At 46.5% G+C, this 20,490-nt stretch overlaps 1 protein-coding gene across 1 annotated transcript in view; it reads left to right on the top strand.

Moving 5' to 3' along the window:
- The window catches only part of Ntf3 (neurotrophin 3), a 64,456-nt gene extending 45,963 nt beyond the window's left edge, over nucleotides 1-18,493 (top strand). The window contains exon 2 of the mRNA XM_005084057.4: nucleotides 17,386-18,493. Within this exon, the coding sequence (XP_005084114.1) occupies nucleotides 17,386-18,183 (798 nt within the window). The 3' untranslated portion in view covers nucleotides 18,184-18,493. The remainder of the gene's footprint in view (nucleotides 1-17,385) is intronic.
- Nucleotides 18,494-20,490: the final 1,997 nt, after the last annotated feature.

Here is a 20,490-nt window from a genome sequence, read left to right as displayed (position 1 = left end):
GGAAGGAAAGAAGGAAGGAAAAAAGAAGGGAGGGAGGGAGGGAGGCAGGGAGAGAAAGAAGAGAGAGAGAGAGAGAGAGAGAGAGAGAGAGAGAGAGAGAGAGAGAGAGAGAGAGAGAGAGAACAGTATACCAGGGTAACTAAGCATTTGAAGAGCTAACAAAAATTTTTCATTTCCTTGACAAAGATTTTAATCTCAGGACCTTTTTATTCACAGTGAAATTGTGATCTATTTATAGCATATTACTTTGCCTTGAGCTAAATCTAACTGAGGATGTAACATATATGTGTATGGTGTGTGTTTGTGTGTGTGTGTGTGTGTGTGTGTGTGTGTGCATGCACGTGCATGTGTGAATGAATACCTGTTTGTGTTTGGAGGTCTGAGGCTGACATCCAGTCATCCTCCATTGCTCTCTCCTGATATACCGAGGTAAATCCCTTGCTAACCCTGGAACTAGACTGCCATTACCTCTCACCCGGTCTTGTCTCTGCCTTTCATATGCTTAGAAAGCAGGCAGACTGCACACACACCTGCTGTGCATCCTGGCCATCTGAACTGTGCTCCTCACACTTAAACACCAGACACTTTACCCACCGAGCCGTTTCCCTAGCTCAGTGTGCCATTTAAAAATAAATAAATAAAAGAGTAGTTATGCACTTCCAGTAGAACCGATCGCCAAATTCTTCTTACAAAACCTCTGATGCCATCACACTGTGATTGAATTAGCAAAACCTGATGTGCACTCAAGCTTTGCAGAAGCCTACACACGGCAAAAGTGGAGGTTCACCTGCACAGCCCTAGGACTGCTGTTTCTTTTTCTTGGAAGAGCCCACAAGTCATAAATTCTGTTAGTGTGGGCATCAGCCAACTCCATTATTAACACCACCAAGGGGAATTTAAATGTATCATGTTATAGGATCAAAAGTTCCACTCTCTGAACCAGTGCCAGCAACACGAAGAATTTCCAGATCCTTGGTCTGACCACAGGCAGCAGGAATCTCTTCCCACCAGCCGTGTGACTCATGCCGTTGTGGGGTGAAGGTCACTCAATGCTCTCCCAAGGCCATGGCCCATCTGCCTCCTGTGGTGAAGGGTTTGCAGTCACAGTGTGAACATGGAACCGCAGACCCTCACTAAAGTCTACAGGGAACTTCTCGGTCATTTCTCCTAGTTAATTCAGTCATGTAGACTGCAACCTAGAAACCCACTGTAGAGTTCTTGAAAGTAAGACAACCTAGGTCTCCCTGAAATTGGGGGCTCCAACATTTTACTCATTGGTCCAATGGCAAGAGCTAGCCTAATGGCTGGAAATGGCTGCTTGCTAGGAGGGTTCCAGCCTCCTTGAACTTCAGTATATCAGGCTCTGTTTGCCATCACATGGGTAATGCTCATCAGAGTCTTGGGGCACATTCCTACATGTCTTTGAGTTCCAACTTATCCTCCTTGTTAATCCATTCATTAGCACCGAATCTCAGGGCTTCTTGCCAAGCCCATGGGCATACTCGGAGCTTGTGAAGTCAGATCCCCCAGCCACATGAGCTCAGTTGTCTCATTAGTTCCCCTGCACGACCCAAACCCATCATCGAGTGTGTTTTGTTTCACGTTGTTGCAATTTTCTCAATACAGGTATTGTCGAATAGGATTGTTTATAACACCCACCTTGGCTTAACTATCATTTGATCTTCATAATACAATAAATCTGCAGAGTAAATAGAACTCCGTTTGGGGGAAGGGGAGGGAAAATAGCAGGGATTCTGCAGGGAGACATCCCTCTCTTTAGAATTAGAGACGAATGGATGCAGAACTCGAACAGACAGCTCTGTTCTGCCTCTCCGGGCAGGAGACATAGTCTTGCAGCCAGCAGTAGTCCAGCTTCAGAAAGAATCCGCTTGGTATAAACTGGTGCACCAAATGATAGTGTGAAAGAAAGAGCAGTCTGTGTTCTGCAGGTGGCCTGGCCTCCCTGTGCTCACAGCTGGATGAAGGGTCAGGCTCCTTGCCCAGGCATGGGTTTTGGTTTGAACACAGGGCTTTGGTCATAGAAAGGGATCTTTGGGTTGTACTTTCCCTCAGCTGTGACACCTTTTAACTCACCTCTCACCCGCTCTATGCCCTGGTTTTCTCTGCCATCCCATCTTTCTCCCAAAGCTAGAGAGGTGTGGGAAGGAAGTGTTAAAACACAGTCCTCACCTCCTAGGTGTCCAGTCTCATCTTTTCTAAGAGTTGCTGTCTCTGCTTAAGAATGGCCTCTCAATGGAGACCACGAGTCGCTTGCTGTGGAAGCCCTGGGTGCACTCAGTCTAGTCCCTGGCATAGCAGATTGTCCCATCTCTCTGTCCCACTTCTCAAGCCAAATAGAAGTCCCCTGCTTGTTTCAAGGTGGCAGTTGCTGGGTCCCTAGAACATCCCTGACAACCTGATACCTTTAGGGACCACAATGCTTCCAAGGAAGAGGAACCTCAGGCTGCTCTCGGGCTTCCATGACTGATAGGAAGTCATCTTCAGAGCTCCTCTAGCATTACTGGAACCCACCTTCTGGTTGCCCGGAAGCCACAAATAAATGCAAGCCTAAGATTGTGATCCGCATTGATCTCAAGCCATCAAGGTGTATCTCCAAGGTGGGGGTGGGCTGCAGTGCTGGCATGTGGGTTGGAGGCTGATGCAAGAAGGGGGAGGATGTCTGTTCACATTCACTCACAAAGGGGGCCATGGAAGCTGCCTTAGGGAAAAAATCTCTCCTTAGCCTCTGTTTACCATGGTGGGTAGCCACGGGGAAGAGAGGGGGCGGGGTGGGAAAGGGAGACAATAGAATTCTGTGTTGCCTGCTATAAAAGCATGCTGTCCCAAATGATGTGGCAAGCTGCTCAGAGCACTGCTCAATTAGCCCCAGTGCTTAAAGGAGGGTCTCCCTGCAGCTGTTGGTGGCCGGCAGGAGTGGAGGCGGGCAGCTCGCCTTAGCTCTGGGACAGTGGGGAAGCAAACCTGCAGGATTCCAGGCTGGGAGAGATGGGGGAGGGAAGCAAAGAGATGCTGGTCCATACTCCTTGGGCCTAAGGCCTCAGAGGAGGTTGAGGAAATGTTCTGGAGAGAGGCATTGCCTGGCAGACCTCAGAGGAGGTGACCAGGAAAGTGAGTGCACGCGTCTCATGCAGAGAGTGACCGACATATGGAACGCGTTATCTGGAAGGGTTACAGTCTGAAGGAGTTCCTAGGGGTTTTCAGGGGGTGGGGTGGGGGAAGGGAGCCTCTGGAAACGCAAGGAGCCTTCTAAACAAAAGGAATTTGAGAAGGCTTGGAGAAATAATGAGAAATGCAAACTTGACCCAGAGTTTTCTTCTATCTCTCTGGTTTCTCCTCTGCCTGTTTATGCATTTCCAGTTCTTGGGACCCAAAAAGGCCTCTGGAAGCCAGTGCCTTGTTCAGTGTGGACAGTACGCCCGCCTGGGGGTAAGAAGGACCCCACAACAGTCTCGCTCCTTTGTGCTCAAGGAAAAGGTAGCTTAACCTTAGAGTCTTGAGGACAGCCAGACAGCTTGAAATGAACTGGCCCTAGGGGTGACCATCTTTCCCTGGTGTCCCCTGGGATGTGGGAAAGCCTTGCCCAAGGTGTAAGGCTTCCCGCATGATGCTGGCCTGGGACTGTGAAGGATTTCAGGTGAGGACCTTGAGTGCCTAGTCCTTTCTGCCCTCTTAATGTCCTTTCCAAACATATAACACTAACACACGCATAAAGATACACAGGTCTACATACATACACACACACACGCACATACACACACACACACACACTCCTATACTCATGCATACATCACACAAATGCACAACATGTTTATGTACATACAACACATACACACAGATTTATATACTATATACATGGACTTTGAGATACCACACATGCATATATGTGCCCAATACACTCACAAACTTACTCTGACACACACAGAGATCTATATACAACACTGTTACACACACCATACACACAGAGATAAACACTCACGTAGAAACATGCATACATGCATTCACACACACACACACACACACACACACACACACACGCACACACACCACTCACACAGAAAGTGTCTATGTCTCAGTGTGCATGTATTGTCTGAGACTCTCTTACTCCCAGCCTTTGATTAGTGTTCCCTTATCTACTCTTGAGACACAGGTGACCTGGACAGTCATGGTCTTTCCCATTGGACTTCTGTGACACTGCCAGGAAGTTCTTTTTGCCTGTGTGTCCAAGCCTTCATTCTTTCCTATGGTCCCTGGTCTGGGAACCCTACTGTGTCTTCAATGACCCTTTGCTGTGCCTCTGAAGGTAGGAAGAAAATGTCAAATAGTGTAGGGGTTGGGTGACAGTTTTGGTCAGTGGTGGCAGAGTAGAGCAATTACAAATTTGAATATCCCCTTGGAGCTATAGTTCTCATCCCCCACCCTGCCCCCGGTCCCCAGTCAAGTAGCAAAACACTTTGGGACATCTGAACAACTGAACATCCTGTTCATAAAAAAATCTTTTCTTTTTCACTAGCTTTACACATGCACACACAAACACACACACACACACACACAGTTCCTTCTTCCAAGGTTACTCTAGCTTGTGTCAAGTTGTCCAAAATAGCCACAACTTCACCCAGATACCAAAGGAGGACATGTATTTACCACCGTGAGAAGGAACAAGTGTCAAAAATCTGCTGCTGTTTTTTTTTAAATTAGCAACATACGCATGCAAGTATCTGGACAGAATTATTTTTCTATATAGAGTTTCTCTTTTCCTCTCTGATTTTATTTTGTGAGTGTCTGGTCATCATGTGCTGGGTGACTGTTAGGTCCATTGTAAGAATACAAGTGCTCTTAACTGCTGAACTTCTTGGAAAGGCTTTGCCACTTAATGCTGTCTGCTACAGCAAGGGACCCCCTGCCTGTGCTAAAGCCTCCTCTCTCAGGTTTCCCAGGGGTGTCTCCTGAGACCAGCAGCCTGTGGCAACCCTGCACCATTTGGTTTTTCCTCAGGAAGCTTTGCATGCTATTCTCCATGTCAGCGGCAGAGGAGTGGAACACAAAGAGGCCCTTCAGAAACGGTGGCATCTTCAAACATCAGCAAAGCTGATGGCCTGAAGTACGCCGAGCAGCAGAGAGATCAAAGAGATGAAAAGGCCATCAACTTAGAGAGGAAGCCATCCAGAGTGAAGAAAGCGAATAAAAAATACACAGACTCCCAAAGCGTGGAGGGTATAAGTGTCATAGATGTAGCTACAGATTCTGTCCCAATGGCTGCCTCTAGGGCTAGGCCAGCCCACCTTCTCACAGTAGTGTTAAATAGTATAGGCTATTTGTATTCACCCATTTCTCCATGTTCCTTCCTCAAGAAACCCCATTGGCCAGCATGAGCAATTTTTGTCCCTCATGTCCTGTCCGTGGCCCCGTGTAATCAGCATAGGGCTGGTCCCATGGGCTTTCCACTGATTATTTTACTGTGTGTTGACCAGGCACGTTCTCTCTATAGCCATTCTGTTATACGAGAATCCTAACAGATTACAATGCTGGTTCCTTGCCTCCATGTCTTCAAGGAGACAGAGAACTAAGGCCAGAAAATAAGGCTAGCAATCAGGATCACCTGGTCTGGTGAGGAAGTGACTGGGGATTAGCACAGAACACTAAAAGCACAGGATGTTCCTGTTAGAAAACCTTAGCTTAGACATTCTTTAGTTCAAGAACTCTGGGGCTGGCCAGATGGCTCAGTAGGTAACATATTTGCTTTGCAAACATGAATGCTGGTGGGCATGGTGGTACTTGGAAGGGCGGAGTTGGGACCCCTGAGCAAGCTAGACTAGCCAAATCAATGAGCCCTGGGCTCAAAGCGAAGGCTCTACTTCAATATATAAGGTGAAGCATGACCAAGGAAGACATTCCATGTCATTCTCTAGGTTCCATACACATAAGCACACACATACATATGTACTCATGCTCTTATGACCATGTATACTTGTGTATTTACACCATAAGCATATACTTGCAAATATATGCAAGTATTTCAAAACCTAAAATCTATGAGCCACTTACTTAGTTGGGCTTAAGGGAGTCTATAAACCACATTGAAATGGCTTTGCAAAATTTTTCCGTTGTGCATACATGTGCACACTTGGAGCTCCAGGCCTTTAGCTTTAGTCACAGCTCTACATCATTGTCCACCTGCATTCTTATCCAAGGATGGGTAGGCCTCCCCAGATGACACTTAGAAAAGTGCGTGTTCCTGGGCGTTGTCACCACTGTTGGGGGATGTGACAGGTATTTAAAAGGTGGGGACTCAAGTTTCATGTGTGTAAAATACAACTGACCCGCCTAAAATACAAGTAGCATCTCTGTGTGAGAAACTGCCACAAACTGAGAACCCCTCTGTACCCCCAGATCATTAAGATTCTCCCTCGGCCTCAAAACTAGCTAGTGGCATAGTGGGTTTCATTAACCAATCAAAGCAAGAGACATTGCTGGGGTTCACATTATTTCAGTTCTCATTTCTTAAATTATGCGTCAGCCTTTGAAAACCAAGCATCGAGACCATGTCATCTCAGAAAATCTACCCTATTTGGGTGCTGAGGATGGAGCTTATGATTTTGCATGTGGTAGACAAACATCTACCCCTAAGTTAGAGCTCTAGTCTTGGCCTTTTGTTTTGTTTTTAGTTTTTGTTTTGTTTAAGGAATTCCAAGGCACTTGATCTTCTTTACCATAAAATAAGGAAAGGAATACTTTCACTTTGAGAAATCAACGTGCACACACGAGACTACAAACTACAAGTTGAGTGACTATTCCTTCCCAGCCACTGTGAATCAGGGATGCCAGCTTTGGCCTGTGGAATGTCCTCCTGACCCTTCAGGGGACCTGGCTCTAGAATGTCTATTTTCTCTAAACGTGGAAAGAACCATTGAAACCATCACAGTATTGCTGCCAGTTTGCTGCGAAGAAGTAACAGGTGCCTCGGATTCAGAGTTAAGTGGGAGGAATTATACATTATTAGCTGAATGTTAGGGCTGTGAGGTCAGAGAGATGACTGTTTAAATCCAGGCTCTGCATCTCAATTGATATGTGAGCTTGGGCATAATTATTTAATCCTTCTGAGCCTCAGTTTCCTTGGCTGCAAAGTGGGCATAACAATCGTATCTAGAAGGATTAATTGAGATAATCCATGCAAAGTGTCTCACACAGTCTAGCATATGGGAAGGCTCACCAAAGGTTAGCAGTTATTACAAGTGATTATTGTGACTTGTGTCTGTGATTAAACACAGCTTTGAGTTCAGTGTGTTTGTGCCAAAATTGCTTTCAGAGGAGATGTTCTGGGTTGGTTTTTTGAGTCTTGCCCTGCTGCCCAGAAAGTCCCTAGACGGTCTGGGACTAGAGTCATAATGTGTAGTGAGTGCCTGCCTCGTTCCCCAGCTTGCATGAAAGTGGTTAGCTTCCTGCATACATATCCTGGCATTGTCGGACAGATGGGTGAGAACAGCCCCATAAAATCACCAAATAGATACCTCCTCTGCTTCTGCCTCCTGGATTGTAAAAGTATTCCAATGAATGATAGTGGCCACGGTGCCTACATAGAAAGACTGTCACTAAATGAAAGGACAGCTACTAGACAGAGTGAAAGATGGCTGTGACTGGCAGCAAAGTTCCTTAGCACAGAGCACCACACCCAAGATAGCCACTGGCCAGCATCTCAATGTGGCATTTCTCAGCCTCATAGAGGAAGGCTGGCCTTGTGGTAAGGAAGATCTGTGAGGGGCTATGTTTGGTACCTGCCAGGTCACCAAGCATAGAGGAGGAAGCTGCCATCTGACCACATTTTCTACAGCCAAGTCCTCTCAGAGCCAAACCAGGATGGTTTCTTGATCCTAGACTTCCTTCTGCCACCATGGTTGATGCAGAAAGCAGGGTTGCCAAGCCAGCTGTGGTCTTTGTTTAGAAAAGACGACAGTAGTGGGCATTGAATAGAAGGCCTACCTAGGGAATTCCCTCAGCCAGCATCTTAATTCTTTGGATCTGAGACCCATTGTTTGCTGGGTAGACAAGATGGATACCTTAGCACTGTCTTCATTATTATTCATCCATTATTATACATTGTAATTCTAATTCATTGCAATTATTACAAGACAGTTTCTTAGCAGCCATTGCCTTGTGATGGCATTCCTTTTAGCTGCCTAGCACTGGCCCACAACCAGAGGATTAACACAAGCCTAATGAAAACACTAGGCATAAATTTAAAGAAAAAATGTTGATGTGGGGAAGTTATTTTCCAAAGCTAAAGTTAGTCTCTCGTGCTCGCTTTCTCTCAGTTGTTTTGTATAGCACCTTTCCTCGTGTGTATCTGTCCTTGGAAAATGGAGTTAACGCAGACACAGAAAACCATCTTCCAAATTAACGTGTATCAGAGCATCAAATGATTTGAAAAAGCCTTGCTAGTGCTGGAGATGTAGTGCCATAGGTAGAGTGCTTACCTAGCGTATCCAAAACACTCAGAATGACCCCCAACATGACATAAACCAAATATGGTGCCACACAGCTGTAATCCCTACACTTGGGAGGTAGAGGCAGGGAGAATGGAAGTTCAAGATCACCCTGAGTGATACGGCAAGTTTGAGGACACTGTCACAGAGAGAGGGAGGGAGAGAGGGAGGGAGGAAGGGAGGGAAGGGTGGATGGAGGGAGAGAAGAGAAAGTAGCCTGTTTATAAGCCGTCCATCCTTATCAAGAGGGAGATACCATATGTATGTGTGCACACAGTCCTGTGAATGCAGCCAAGTGACTGTCTAAACCAGAGCAAGGTTTGCTAGACAGGCCCAGTGTGACCAGTAGCTGGATGAACTCTTTTTCTCTGCAATTCGTTCCTAGTCTACCCTCTGACCATGAAATGAGCCCCACAAAGAATAATGTAAAGGAGAGTTTCCTGGGGCTTCTATGGGCCTACCAGGTGCCCTTTAGATCTTCTGCCAAGATGGGGCTAAGCCAGAGAACTCCTGGCCTAGAGTAAGCACACTGCCTCCCTGCTCTGTACTGAGGTGCACATGCGACATGCCCTCCGCCTCACACTGCCTGAGGGCCTCAGGAAGGTGTGCTCTCAACACTGTGGAGTCACCAAGCATCTGCACACCGGAACTCCTGGCTTCCCACCTCCTCCTCAGCATAGTTATGTTTCTAGGGAGAAGGGACGAAGGTGTAATTTCCTAGTCCACATAAGGGTTCTGTTTCTCTCGGCCTGCTCTTGGGACAGACTGCTTTGGTACATTCAGAGATGGGTCAGCTCTCTGGAGGTCTCTGGTTTGTTTTGGCTCAGCCTAGCATGTGCCTTCTAACTCTACTTGGCTGTGATCTGTTGCCACTGGGAAATTAGCATCTCATAAACCTACAGACTCTTTCCCTATCTCACACTGTGTACCCTGGGGTAATCATCCACCCTGTCTACCAGTTTCCAAATCCTTAATCTCAAGTGTTGGGTCTTCTTGTTACTGCCTTTTTGTCGGCTTGTTCGTTTGCATCAGGGTTAATACCTATACCTAAGACTGATCTCAAACTTCTCCTCCTGCCTTGGTCTTCAGGGTCCTGAGATTGTAGGCATGTGCCCCCATGCCTGACTATTGTAAGATTTAACAACAAGCAGTCATGTAGAAGCTGATCTTAAAGAACAGGCTAAGAATCCACTTCCTGGCCCAGGCTGACCTGCCTAACTTTCAGGGACTTCTAGAAGAGTCCCCACCAAATACAGAGAGTGTACAGCTAGTTCTTGTCTTGATTGCTGATGTCTTTTGGTTTTCTGGAAATGTCTAAGGCATTCCTCCACATCCCCTTTGGCTAGTCCCTGGCCTGTTCTCTGGCCACAGTTCTGTTCCTTGCCCTCTTGGTTCTATTTTTATGTTTGCATCCCTGTATAGTGCTGTGACAAGTAAACCACATCAGGTATCAAAGCATGCCTACGTTGACAGTGATAGATGTCATTTCATTATACCAGCATTAGGATACTGAAAATTTCGGAAGACACATAAGCATGTAAGATGGCCACACAAAATAATTTCCTATTTCTCCCTATCGGGTAATCTTATATTTCTTTAAATCATTAATAATTATACAACCTCACTGTTAACAGAGCTGTAAATGATCTGAGTGATGGAGTGAGCACCTTTCAACTGTTATGCTGAAAGAGTTGCTTTTCCTCAGTGTATATTGTAAGAAGGGTGTGCCCAGCTCCTCTCCAGAGCTATGCTGAGAGGGAATAAGGACAGCACGAGTGTAGACCTGGAAGAGAAGGCAGAAGGTTCTGTGGAAACTCATACAGTCCCATGGATGTGAGTTCATTTCTCATTTCTTATACCAATTCCAAGTTCCTTCCTTCATCCTCTACAAGCATTTCCCTCCCGTGTTTGTTCTGGATTCCTCTTCCCTCCAGAGAGCTGGCCTGTGTGGAGTTCAGTTTGAATTTAACCATCCTATATCCAGGTTGCCCATCCCCATGGATGCTGGAGCCTAATTTGGTCTGTTCTCATCAGAATCTTGAGAGCCTTCCCTTTGGGTACCATCTGTGCATTTGAAATCTGACTCTCCATCCCTACCCCACTTCCAGAGCCCTAGGAACATTAACAGATAACTTCTTCCGGAGACGCCATCAGAGAACCACTCTGGCCAACCTCCTAGCCTAGTCATAGGTCAGAGCATCTTTGTGTGACTGTTGACTCATTCTGAAGCCTCAGGACCAGAACAAACCAGGGTGAATTAATCTGCAGTTAAGAACCAGGGAACAAGCTGAGCCTTTTATATGGTCCTAATTTAATATTTCCACCACATTCCTTTTCTTTTTGTCAGTTAGCCTTAAAGTCATCACTTTCCCACCTGTCCTCTTTCCACTGCCTGAACAAGAGATGAAAGTTATCTGGCAGGACATAGTCTTAGAGGCCCTTAGCCTTAGTCAGAGGCCATGTCACAGAGGCAGAAATCCTCTGGAGACTTAAACCCATCTGGGTACAGCTGGACAGCTTTTCCTGTAACCCCAGCCACAGCAATGCATTTGCTTCCAGAGGACCATGGATGTGTAAGAAATAACGAAATCTCTTGGATTTTCATATTACAATGTTGTCAAATTAAAAACTGATGTCAGGCTGATCTTCTCCCCTTCAAGGACTGTCAACATCACCTCTCTACCTTTTCTGAAGCCACTTGGGGTTTCCAGAGATGGATGCAAACCCAGGACATGAGATGGTATGCCCAGTGCTCTGTCCCTTACAACATTTGACCTCTGCAAGAATTGGAGACCTTCAGAGGGATTGCCTTGCTGAACCCAGGTCCAGGAGGGGACAGGGGCCAACTGACATTTATTTTCATGAGTAATGGTTTCATAAAAAATACAGAGAGGAGGAAGCAGAAGTGGTGGCCTCAAGTCCCTAGAAACTTGTTTTATGACTGAGGCATCTTTGGGAGGTACTTAACCTGCTGGAGAGCAGCTACCGTGGCTCTGCACTTGACTCTTAGCATGCATAAGAGTAGGGAAGGCAGAGACGTCACAGATGTAATCTCGAAGAACACGAGCCTTAGTGTACTCAAACCCTAGCTGTCCTGCTTATTATTTATTTAACCTCACTCCTTGGTTTCACCAGAACGTTATATATGAAACTTACCTCAATGGGGTGGTTCTCAGGATTAACAATATCATAGATATCAGTATGTGGTTCCTGGCTTTCCTGCTGTTGAGGAACTCACCATAACCGGGCTAAAAAATGTACTCCATACACTCGAAATCACCATGTTAAGCAAAGGAAGTCGGATTTGGAAAGATACATAACACATGGTTTTTCTCATAGCAAAGAGATGTGCAAGCAGAAGGGTTGACTACTTGGCAGTGGACAAATAAGTGTAACAAGACGTGACTATGCTCAGAATACGTGGCATTGGTGGATGAGAACGTCATCCTGAAACCTGTCACTTTGTGCAATGGCTGACTGCATGCTACCTTTAATAAAACAGCTGTGCACATTCAATAAGAGCGATTTGCAGGTGTAGAGTTAGGAGTCAGCTTCTGGGTAAGGAAGACAGACAGTCGATCCTAGAGAGGTAAAACCTCTCTTGCAAGTGCCAGCACAGACACAGGCTGTTGTGGTCTCCAATGCTATCACCTCTTAGCCCACCTCCCTTTCCCATTTCAGCTACTTGCTGAATACCCAGAAATCCTCTGCATGTGCTGTAAACTGAGCCAAAAAGGAGGAACCAGAAATTGCTCTCTTTTGAGTATTTTGAAGGATGGTGAAACCTTGTTAGGAATGTTGCTCCAGGGACTGGGAAAACACCATATGTGGGAAAGCATTGCTAAGTGAGGAAAATAGCATGTGCATGCTGGTCAGGATGTTGGAAAAGTCGAAGCAGGGAAATGGGCACTGGGGAGAGGGTAGGAAGGGGTTTTACTGAGGTCTTTAACAGGTCTTTTTCTAATTATAGCCAAGAAGAGCCTGGGGACTATGGCCTGCTTCAGAGCCAAGGCCTATATTTTCTTTGGGAAAAAAAAGGCAGAGTTGATTGGCTTCCAATCCAGGCTTGGCAGAAGCCCATGCAGGATTTCAAGCCAGTAAGCAATGCCTTGGATAGGTCTTGATTGGTGTCGGTGCCCATTCCATCAGCAGACACTGAGGTTCTGCAGTAACACTGAGCCATAGGCTGGTCTTGTAGGATGTGTGGATTATATAGACAGGGTCCCCATCGCGGAGGAGGGGACCTGCCGCTAATAGCAGCAGTAGGACCATTGCTGAGGTTGACCCTTCTTCAGTTAACTGTGAGCATGCCATAAGTGCAAGTGAATTCCCTGTTGTGCCTGGCCTAGCTGATACCACCTCCCTGTTTCCACTCCCCACCCTAGACAAATAGTCCCATACGGAAAATCCTACCCCAAGAGACATGGTAGAAAGAGAAGGGTCTACTGACTGAAAGAGGACCAGAGATCACACGTCGCCTCTCCTCAGGACCAGCATATTCACAAACTTCACTTCCTGCTTCCCACACTTGCTTCCTTAATCTCCCATCCCTGTGGATCCAATCCATGCTTGCTCCTTCTCTCCCACAACCAGCATGGCTGGCCTGAGCCCCAAGCATGTGTGAGCAATGACAATTGGGAGCGACCATGCTGGTATAGACTGCTGGCAGCCAGATGTAGAAAGAGGAGTTTTCCAGATGTTTGGTCTTCAGTGTGTACATACAGCAGGGGCAGGCATGCAGCCAGCCTGTTACCAAGAACAACTCAAGTCCATGTTCAACTGCTGTTTCTAGAACACTCAGTGTGTCCTTGTGTCCCTTCAGGTACCTGATTATGAAAAACCTAGTTGAGTTTGGGAACCAAGTGTCCTCTAATCCCTGCAGTTAACTAGCAGTCCATTATACCTCAGTTTCCTATCTACAATAATGAAGTATCTAGGGTCCTTTGCACCCTGGAATGTGCTGTTTTGGAAAGCTCTCGTTCCAATGTTCTTGGGATTGCTTTCTCCAAAAACAACGAAAGGAAAGAAGGAAGGAAGTGGGGGAGAGAGTAAGGGACAGGGAAAGGATAAAAATAGATTTTCAAAATGGGGTCCAGAGGATGCCTGCTGGGTTTTGAGAAAGCCTTGTAGACAGTTTAAAAACACTTACCAACCTGCACATGGCATAAACTCTCATGACTCACTCCAAAGTAGATAAATGGGAAGCAACAGTTTGAGGGAATGGGTGAAATCCGTGTTGATTTCCATAGGTCTATGAAGGATACAAGATCTACTAAAGCAGCCTTTTGGAGGACAGGCTGACAGAGTGAAGGAAGCGTGGTCCCTGTTGTTGAAGGTAATGGGAGAGCATCAGAGAAAGGCCAGCGTATGAAGCCAGCAGTGACGAATGAGGACAATTTCCACAGAATGACCATGAAAACCTGACAAGGACAGAAGACTTACCCATGAGTCACAAAGCTTGCTCAAGCAGCAGAGAAAAAGTGAATCAGGTTGGAGTGTGGGGCATGAGAGCTCAGGACAACTGTGATGGGACTTCTGAGCTAGAGGGCAAAGACGCCCCACCTCCTCTCCCTGTTAGGCCCTCTGTGTAAACTAGCTACAGGTGATGCCTGGAAGTTCTCTCAGAAGTCCATGTGTCCTGGCTCAGCAGGTACTGAAAGCGTGTGAGAGATCATTACATCCCTGGAGGCGTGCCCTGGGGCATTGCTCTCTCCTCCTGCATCCTCCTGTTTTTTTAAGCTTCAGGTCATGATTGATTTTTTTTCACTCAAGCACACTCTCTCCCTGCCCCCAACAGGTCTTTTCTAGCAGCAACTTTTACTTCAAAATTCAAGCTACCATCCCAAAGGCTTCCTTCTTATCCCAAATCCATCACACTACCCAATATCCACCTTGCCAAATCATCCTCAAAATTCCTTGCCAACCTCTGTTTGGCCTTTTACTTTATCTGGGACCCCGCACATACAAACACCATCCCTGATTTGTTGACATGTGTTCAGGCTTTGGGACAATTTGATAAATTGTGTTTTGGGTTTTCCTTTGTTTTGTTTTTTCCTCAATATAGGTTTTTATTTAAATTAGAAACATGCATGCTTCACATGTCATTCCCAGCTCCCTCTCCCACCCCTCCTCCCTTGTCCCTTCACCAGCCCCCTCCAGCCCCGCACCCAATCCCCACATCATTCTGGGGGGGGTGAGGCCCTCCTTGGGAAGATCTCCAGAGTCTGTCATTTCATCCAGGGCAGGAACTAGGTCCTTCCCCATGTGTCCAGGCTGAAAGAGCATCCCTCCATGTGGAATGAGCTCCCAAAGTTCATTTGTATGCCATGGTAAACACTGATCTACTACCCAAGGCCCCACAATTTCTGAGGTCTCCTCACTGACACTACATTCATGGAGTCTGTATCAGTCCCCTGTTGGCCTCTCAGCCATCAGTCTGGGGTTCAAGAGCTCCCCCTTGTCTAGTCAGCTGATTTTGTGGGTTTCACCAGCATGGTCTTTACCCCTTTGCTCATCACTCCTCCATCTCTGTCACTGGGTTCCCAGAGTTCAGTTCAGTGTTTAGCTGTGGGTATCTGTCTCTGCTTCCATCAGTCACTGGATGAAGGTTCTTGGATGGCATATAAGGTAGTACTACTCAGCAGTTAAAACAATGGACTCTTGAAATTTGCAGGCAAATGGATGGCACTAGAAGAAACCATCCTGAGTGAGGTAACCCAGTCACAAAAAGACAAACATGGTACATACTCACTCATATATGGATTTAGACATGGATCAGGGGAGTGCCAGCCTACAATCCCAGTGCCAGTGAGTCTGGAAAACAAGAAGGTTCCCAAGAGAGATGCATGATACCCCAGAGAAGTGGAATGAGGCAAGATCTCCTGAGCAGATTGGGAACACAGTGGGGGGGGAGAGGGAGCCAGAAAAAGAGAAGGGGATAAGAGGAGGGGAGAAGAAGGTATGGGGGAGCAGGAAGGTTGAGTCAAGGTAATAATAGAGGAGAGCAGGATGAGAGATACCACAATAGATGGAGTCATTATAAGTTTGAGGAAAGAGCTGACACTAGTGAGATTTCCAGAGATCTCCAAGGATAACACCAACTGGCAAACTAAGCAATAGTAGAGAGACTACATTAATAGCCCCTCCCTGATGATAAGGTTGTTTTGTTTTTTTATAGATGTATGCTTTCAGATGATTTTACTGCAGTTATACTGGGGTGAAGGTGGAGGCTCAAACCGTATGCCTGCTGTTTATTTTATGTTCTTGAAGTTTCTTTTTGTTAGATTTACAAGATTGACGGAAATGTCCCTTCTCTGCAGAGTGGGAGGGAGATTAATAACCCTGTGGGAACCATTTTCCTGGGATAACACAATTCCTGGAGTAGTCTCTAGGGCAGGCAACCATGTTAGAATCCTTCCCTTAGCTTTGACCTTGAAGGAGTCAGTTATCCTAAGAGTGGTTTCCGGGGAAGGAAGACGGTCCCCTTTTCACAGAAGCAGGCCAGGAGTCCGTGGGTAGATGTCCAGTTAATGCCTGGACCTTTGTCAGCCTTTGGGGATGAGAGGAGATGGCGGAAGGGCTGTATAGTGAATTCTGGGGACAGGCTGCTCAATGGAGACAATTCCGAGTTGGGACTTCTGTTTTACAGCTCGTGTCACCTTTGTTTGTTCCCTTTGTTTTCCCCCTGGATTCTCTAAGATCTTTCTGAAAATACCAACACTGAACCAAGGGAAAGGATTTTATTTTCCATGTGAAGACAGAACTCTAAAGAGAAAATGCCCGTGGGGCCACTGGGGTGGCAGCAGCAGTGGTGATTAAAAGTGAATGCTCTGGGGGTAGGATGAGGGAAACGCAAGGTCAGGGTCACCAGCTCAGCTGTCTTTCCACCTGAGAGTCACCCTCCTGGGCTAACCTTCTGGAAACATGGGCTTGGCCCTAGGGCGGGAGAGGTGCGTGTGGAAGATCTCTGGATCACTCTGCAATTCCACAAGGACTTGCCTGGAGCCCTGTGCTGAGGTTCTGTTATGGCAACAGAAGAGTGCGGTGGGTTAAGGAACCATTTAAAAAGGGAAATCTTGGAGTCAGATGGAGGACTACAAAACGAAATAGAATAATGGAAACTAAAATTCCCTAGGAGGAATAAAAGGAGCCAATATCCACCTTAGCTACTCAGAGCAGATAGAGCCATTCCTTTGAGCTGGGTTTTGCTGGGTCTCTGTCTTCTGCAAGGGGTGCTTCATAGAGCTGTGGCTTCTAGGATTGGTAGATTTGAGGGGTGTCCTGGTGACACAGGTCTTTCTGAGAGTCTAACAGAGCACCCTTGACTCTTAGGCCCTCTAGGCAGGTGGCCAGTGGTCTTGTGTTTGTTTCCAAGGGTAGGAGGGGCCAGGAGTGAGCCTCTCTCTGATGCTGCATTATAAAAGCAACAGACCCAATTCCCAGGCTCAGTGTGTCCCTCTGGAAGGCCCCACTATGGCTAGAATTGGATGATAGCATTACATGTCTTGAGAAAGTTACAAGACTCTGATCTGATCAAACAGTGCATTGGTTCGGTCCCATGGTTGGCTCAATAGAGAGGGCCATGTATCTTCCCAAGCTCGAGGGACTTACCAGGATGTCATCGGTGTGCAGGAGGCTGGGGAGCAATGCAGACATCTAATGTAAAACAACTAGGAAGCAATCTGTCAGAAGACCTGTGGTGCATTCCTCTATTTCTCAGGGACTGGGGGAGGAAACTGCCCCTTCTAAGTAACAGGGAGGGGTCCAACTTCTTCCTTAAATGGTGGTGCCCCCTCATTACTCTCAGATCGCCAGCCTCAGGCAGCTGATACCAGAATGATCAGGACTCTCCCAGCCAGCTGTTAACACCTGTGTTTCCTTTTTTCAGATCTTACAGGTGAACAAGGTGATGTCCATCTTGTTTTATGTGATATTTCTTGCTTATCTCCGTGGCATCCAAGGTAACAACATGGATCAAAGGAGTTTGCCAGAAGACTCGCTCAATTCCCTCATTATAAAGCTGATCCAGGCAGATATCTTGAAAAACAAGCTCTCCAAGCAAATGGTGGATGTTAAGGAAAATTACCAGAGCCCCCTGCCCAAAGCAGAAGCCCCCAGAGAACCCGAGCAGGGGGAGTCCACCAGGTCGGAATTCCAGCCCATGACTGCAAGGGACACAGAACTACTGCGGCAACAGAGACGCTACAATTCGCCCCGGGTCCTGCTGAGTGACAGCACCCCTTTGGAGCCGCCTCCGTTATATCTTATGGAGGATTATGTGGGCAACCCGGTGGTAGCCAACAGAACATCTTCGCGGCGGAAACGGTATGCAGAGCATAAAAGTCATCGAGGGGAGTACTCAGTGTGTGACAGTGAGAGTCTGTGGGTGACCGACAAGTCCTCAGCCATTGACATTCGGGGACACCAGGTCACAGTGCTAGGGGAGATCAAAACCGGTAACTCCCCTGTCAAACAATATTTTTATGAGACAAGATGTAAAGAAGCCAGGCCAGTTAAAAATGGTTGCAGGGGAATTGATGATAAACACTGGAACTCTCAGTGCAAAACATCCCAAACCTATGTCCGAGCACTGACCTCAGAAAACAACAAACTCGTAGGCTGGCGCTGGATACGAATAGACACTTCCTGTGTGTGTGCCTTGTCGAGAAAAATCGGAAGAACATGAATTGGCTTCTGTCCCCACATATAAATTATTACTTTAAATTATATGATATGCATGTAGCATATAAATGTTTATATTGTTTTTATATATTATAAGTTGACCTTTATTTATTAAACTTCAGCAACCCTTACAGTATATAAGCTTTTTTCTCAATAAAATTCGTGTGCTTGCCTTCCTTCAGGTCTCTCCCATCTGTTAACCTTGTTTTGTGACGGGCTCTTGGGAACTCTTCTGTAAAACCCGTGTACACCAGTATTTTGCATTCAGTATTGTCAAGGCCATGACTGTGGTTTTAGTAAACTTCTTAAAATCAGACGATGTCAGAGTTGTGTATAAACAGAGTTCTATCCTCCTGGTATATCTCACATTGGATTAATGAATTAAAAGAACCACTATGGCCTCCTTTGAAAATGGTACCTTGTAGCCTGTGGCTCGGCATTCTCCTCTGGGCAGCAAGCTCACAATCAGGTGCTCACTTGCTCTTCCCAGCTCTGGGGCCCGCCAATTAGAACTGTGGCTTTCGCCAATAATAACGAACCTGACAATTTTACTTTTCAGCACATTTGTTGTTTTGGGATTGTGTAAGGGTTGGATTTTTTTTCTGTTTGGCTTTGGTTTTGTTTTTGCTTTTGGTAAGTGGTTTTCATCCTTTTAGACAGAGAGGAAAAATTTTTCTAGCTATTCCTAACAGATTTTATGTGTATGTGTGTGTGGGGGGGCTGGGGTTCAAACTGTAACAGAAAAATTATATATCCACCCAGGAGCAAACTGAAATGGCTCATGAATAACCCATAAACAGAAGATAAATGTACTCATTACAGATTCTCTTGGCCCAGGGCCTTCCCTACTGATCCTGTGGCCTGCCTCCAGATCATGAGCAGTTGTAAACTGGTAGCCTTGAGAGGAAGGCCTGGTTCAAACTCCAGCCCCTCCCCGATGACCTTGTGAAGGGTTTGAAGACTACCAGAGCCTGGGTCTCCTGGGGGATGCAGTCATGTGGAGCTTCCCAGGACAGCTGATGCTTCAGTGGAGTGCCCATTATAAACTTAGTAGCCAGAGGCAGGGCTCTGAGAGTGCCATTGCCTGTCCATTGCTTGCTTCTTTCCAGGATATTGTGATCAACTTTGTATCATTTTTAATCCATGCAACCATGAGAAGCAAATGGTCCAAATGAAAAGCACTTTCCTGAGTCCTGGCAAGGGATCACTGTGGTGATGGCCTCTGGTCCATTGGGAGTAGGGACATTAGTCATGTCCTGCCCCAAAGAGTTTCTTGATGTCCTGTTCCCACTTGGACATAGCTCATCCTGTTGGAGCTGCAGCATAGGTACTCTGGTCTCTTTTCTTGCTGGAGGTACAGGGTCTACCACTCCAGCATGGAAGCTTCTGTGACAGCCCTAACCATGCTGTATGCCTACTCTGACCTGGATTACTCTGCCTTGGTTTAAGGCCTATGTGTGTCCTCTCTCTCCAATGCCTCTAACATGTACAGAGAGAACACAGGACCTCTGTATGACATGAGCATTTGAAGCAGAAGCAGCAAATAGCAACAACATGGTTAAAAACATTGTTTTATATGCAAGCCTGGGTCCTAAACTGTGAGGGCAGAAAGTAAGACACCTACTATGTCCTTTCGATGTACTGAACACTTTTAAAGATGGTTGATATTATTTGTCAAAAAAGAAAAGACAAGAAGTAAGGAAGTAAGGAAGGAAGAGGCATTGTCATCTCAGGGTGACAAAACTGAGGTAGGTTGAACTTGGCTATAGTCATTTTGCAGGGAATTGGCAGAGAGAAGAGTTAGGCTCATGTATCAGTGATGACACCGGATGCCCATTATCTCCCTTGCCTCCTGTCTCTCTTCTAACCAGACAGCATTGCATTTTCCATGACCACTGCAGTGCTAGGGCATGAGAGGCATAGTTCTCTCATGGAGACCTGCTGTGACCTGTGTTTAGGACAGAGAGACCAGCAGGTAGTCAAACAGGGCCTAGTGAACAGCGGTGCTCAGTTCTCAGGGTCTCTTCCTCAATGTGGGGACCCCAAGAGTGTTTCTAAGGAAGATGCAGCACCCCAGATGCTGGAGGCCACCACACTGGAGACACCTAAAATGCTGAGGTTGGGATGTAGCTGATAGTGGCGATGATGAGAGAGTGGGCACAGTCACTCTCATTCTGGAATTCTGGTGACAGGTCCACATTCACAGAGTACTTATTAAGGCTTATCCATCACCTGACAGATGGGAGGTGGACCTTAGGATAGCACCTACTAATTTCCCTTTTCACAGGTCTCTCAGCAAGCCTCCTCTCCA

This window comes from Mesocricetus auratus, unplaced genomic scaffold (assembly GCF_017639785.1).
Source record: "Mesocricetus auratus isolate SY011 unplaced genomic scaffold, BCM_Maur_2.0 Super-Scaffold_100676, whole genome shotgun sequence".
In the NCBI taxonomy this organism is placed as follows: domain Eukaryota; kingdom Metazoa; phylum Chordata; class Mammalia; order Rodentia; family Cricetidae; genus Mesocricetus; species Mesocricetus auratus.
The sequence above is the reverse complement of the archived record's forward strand: the minus strand, read 5'-3'. Positions and strand labels throughout refer to the sequence as shown.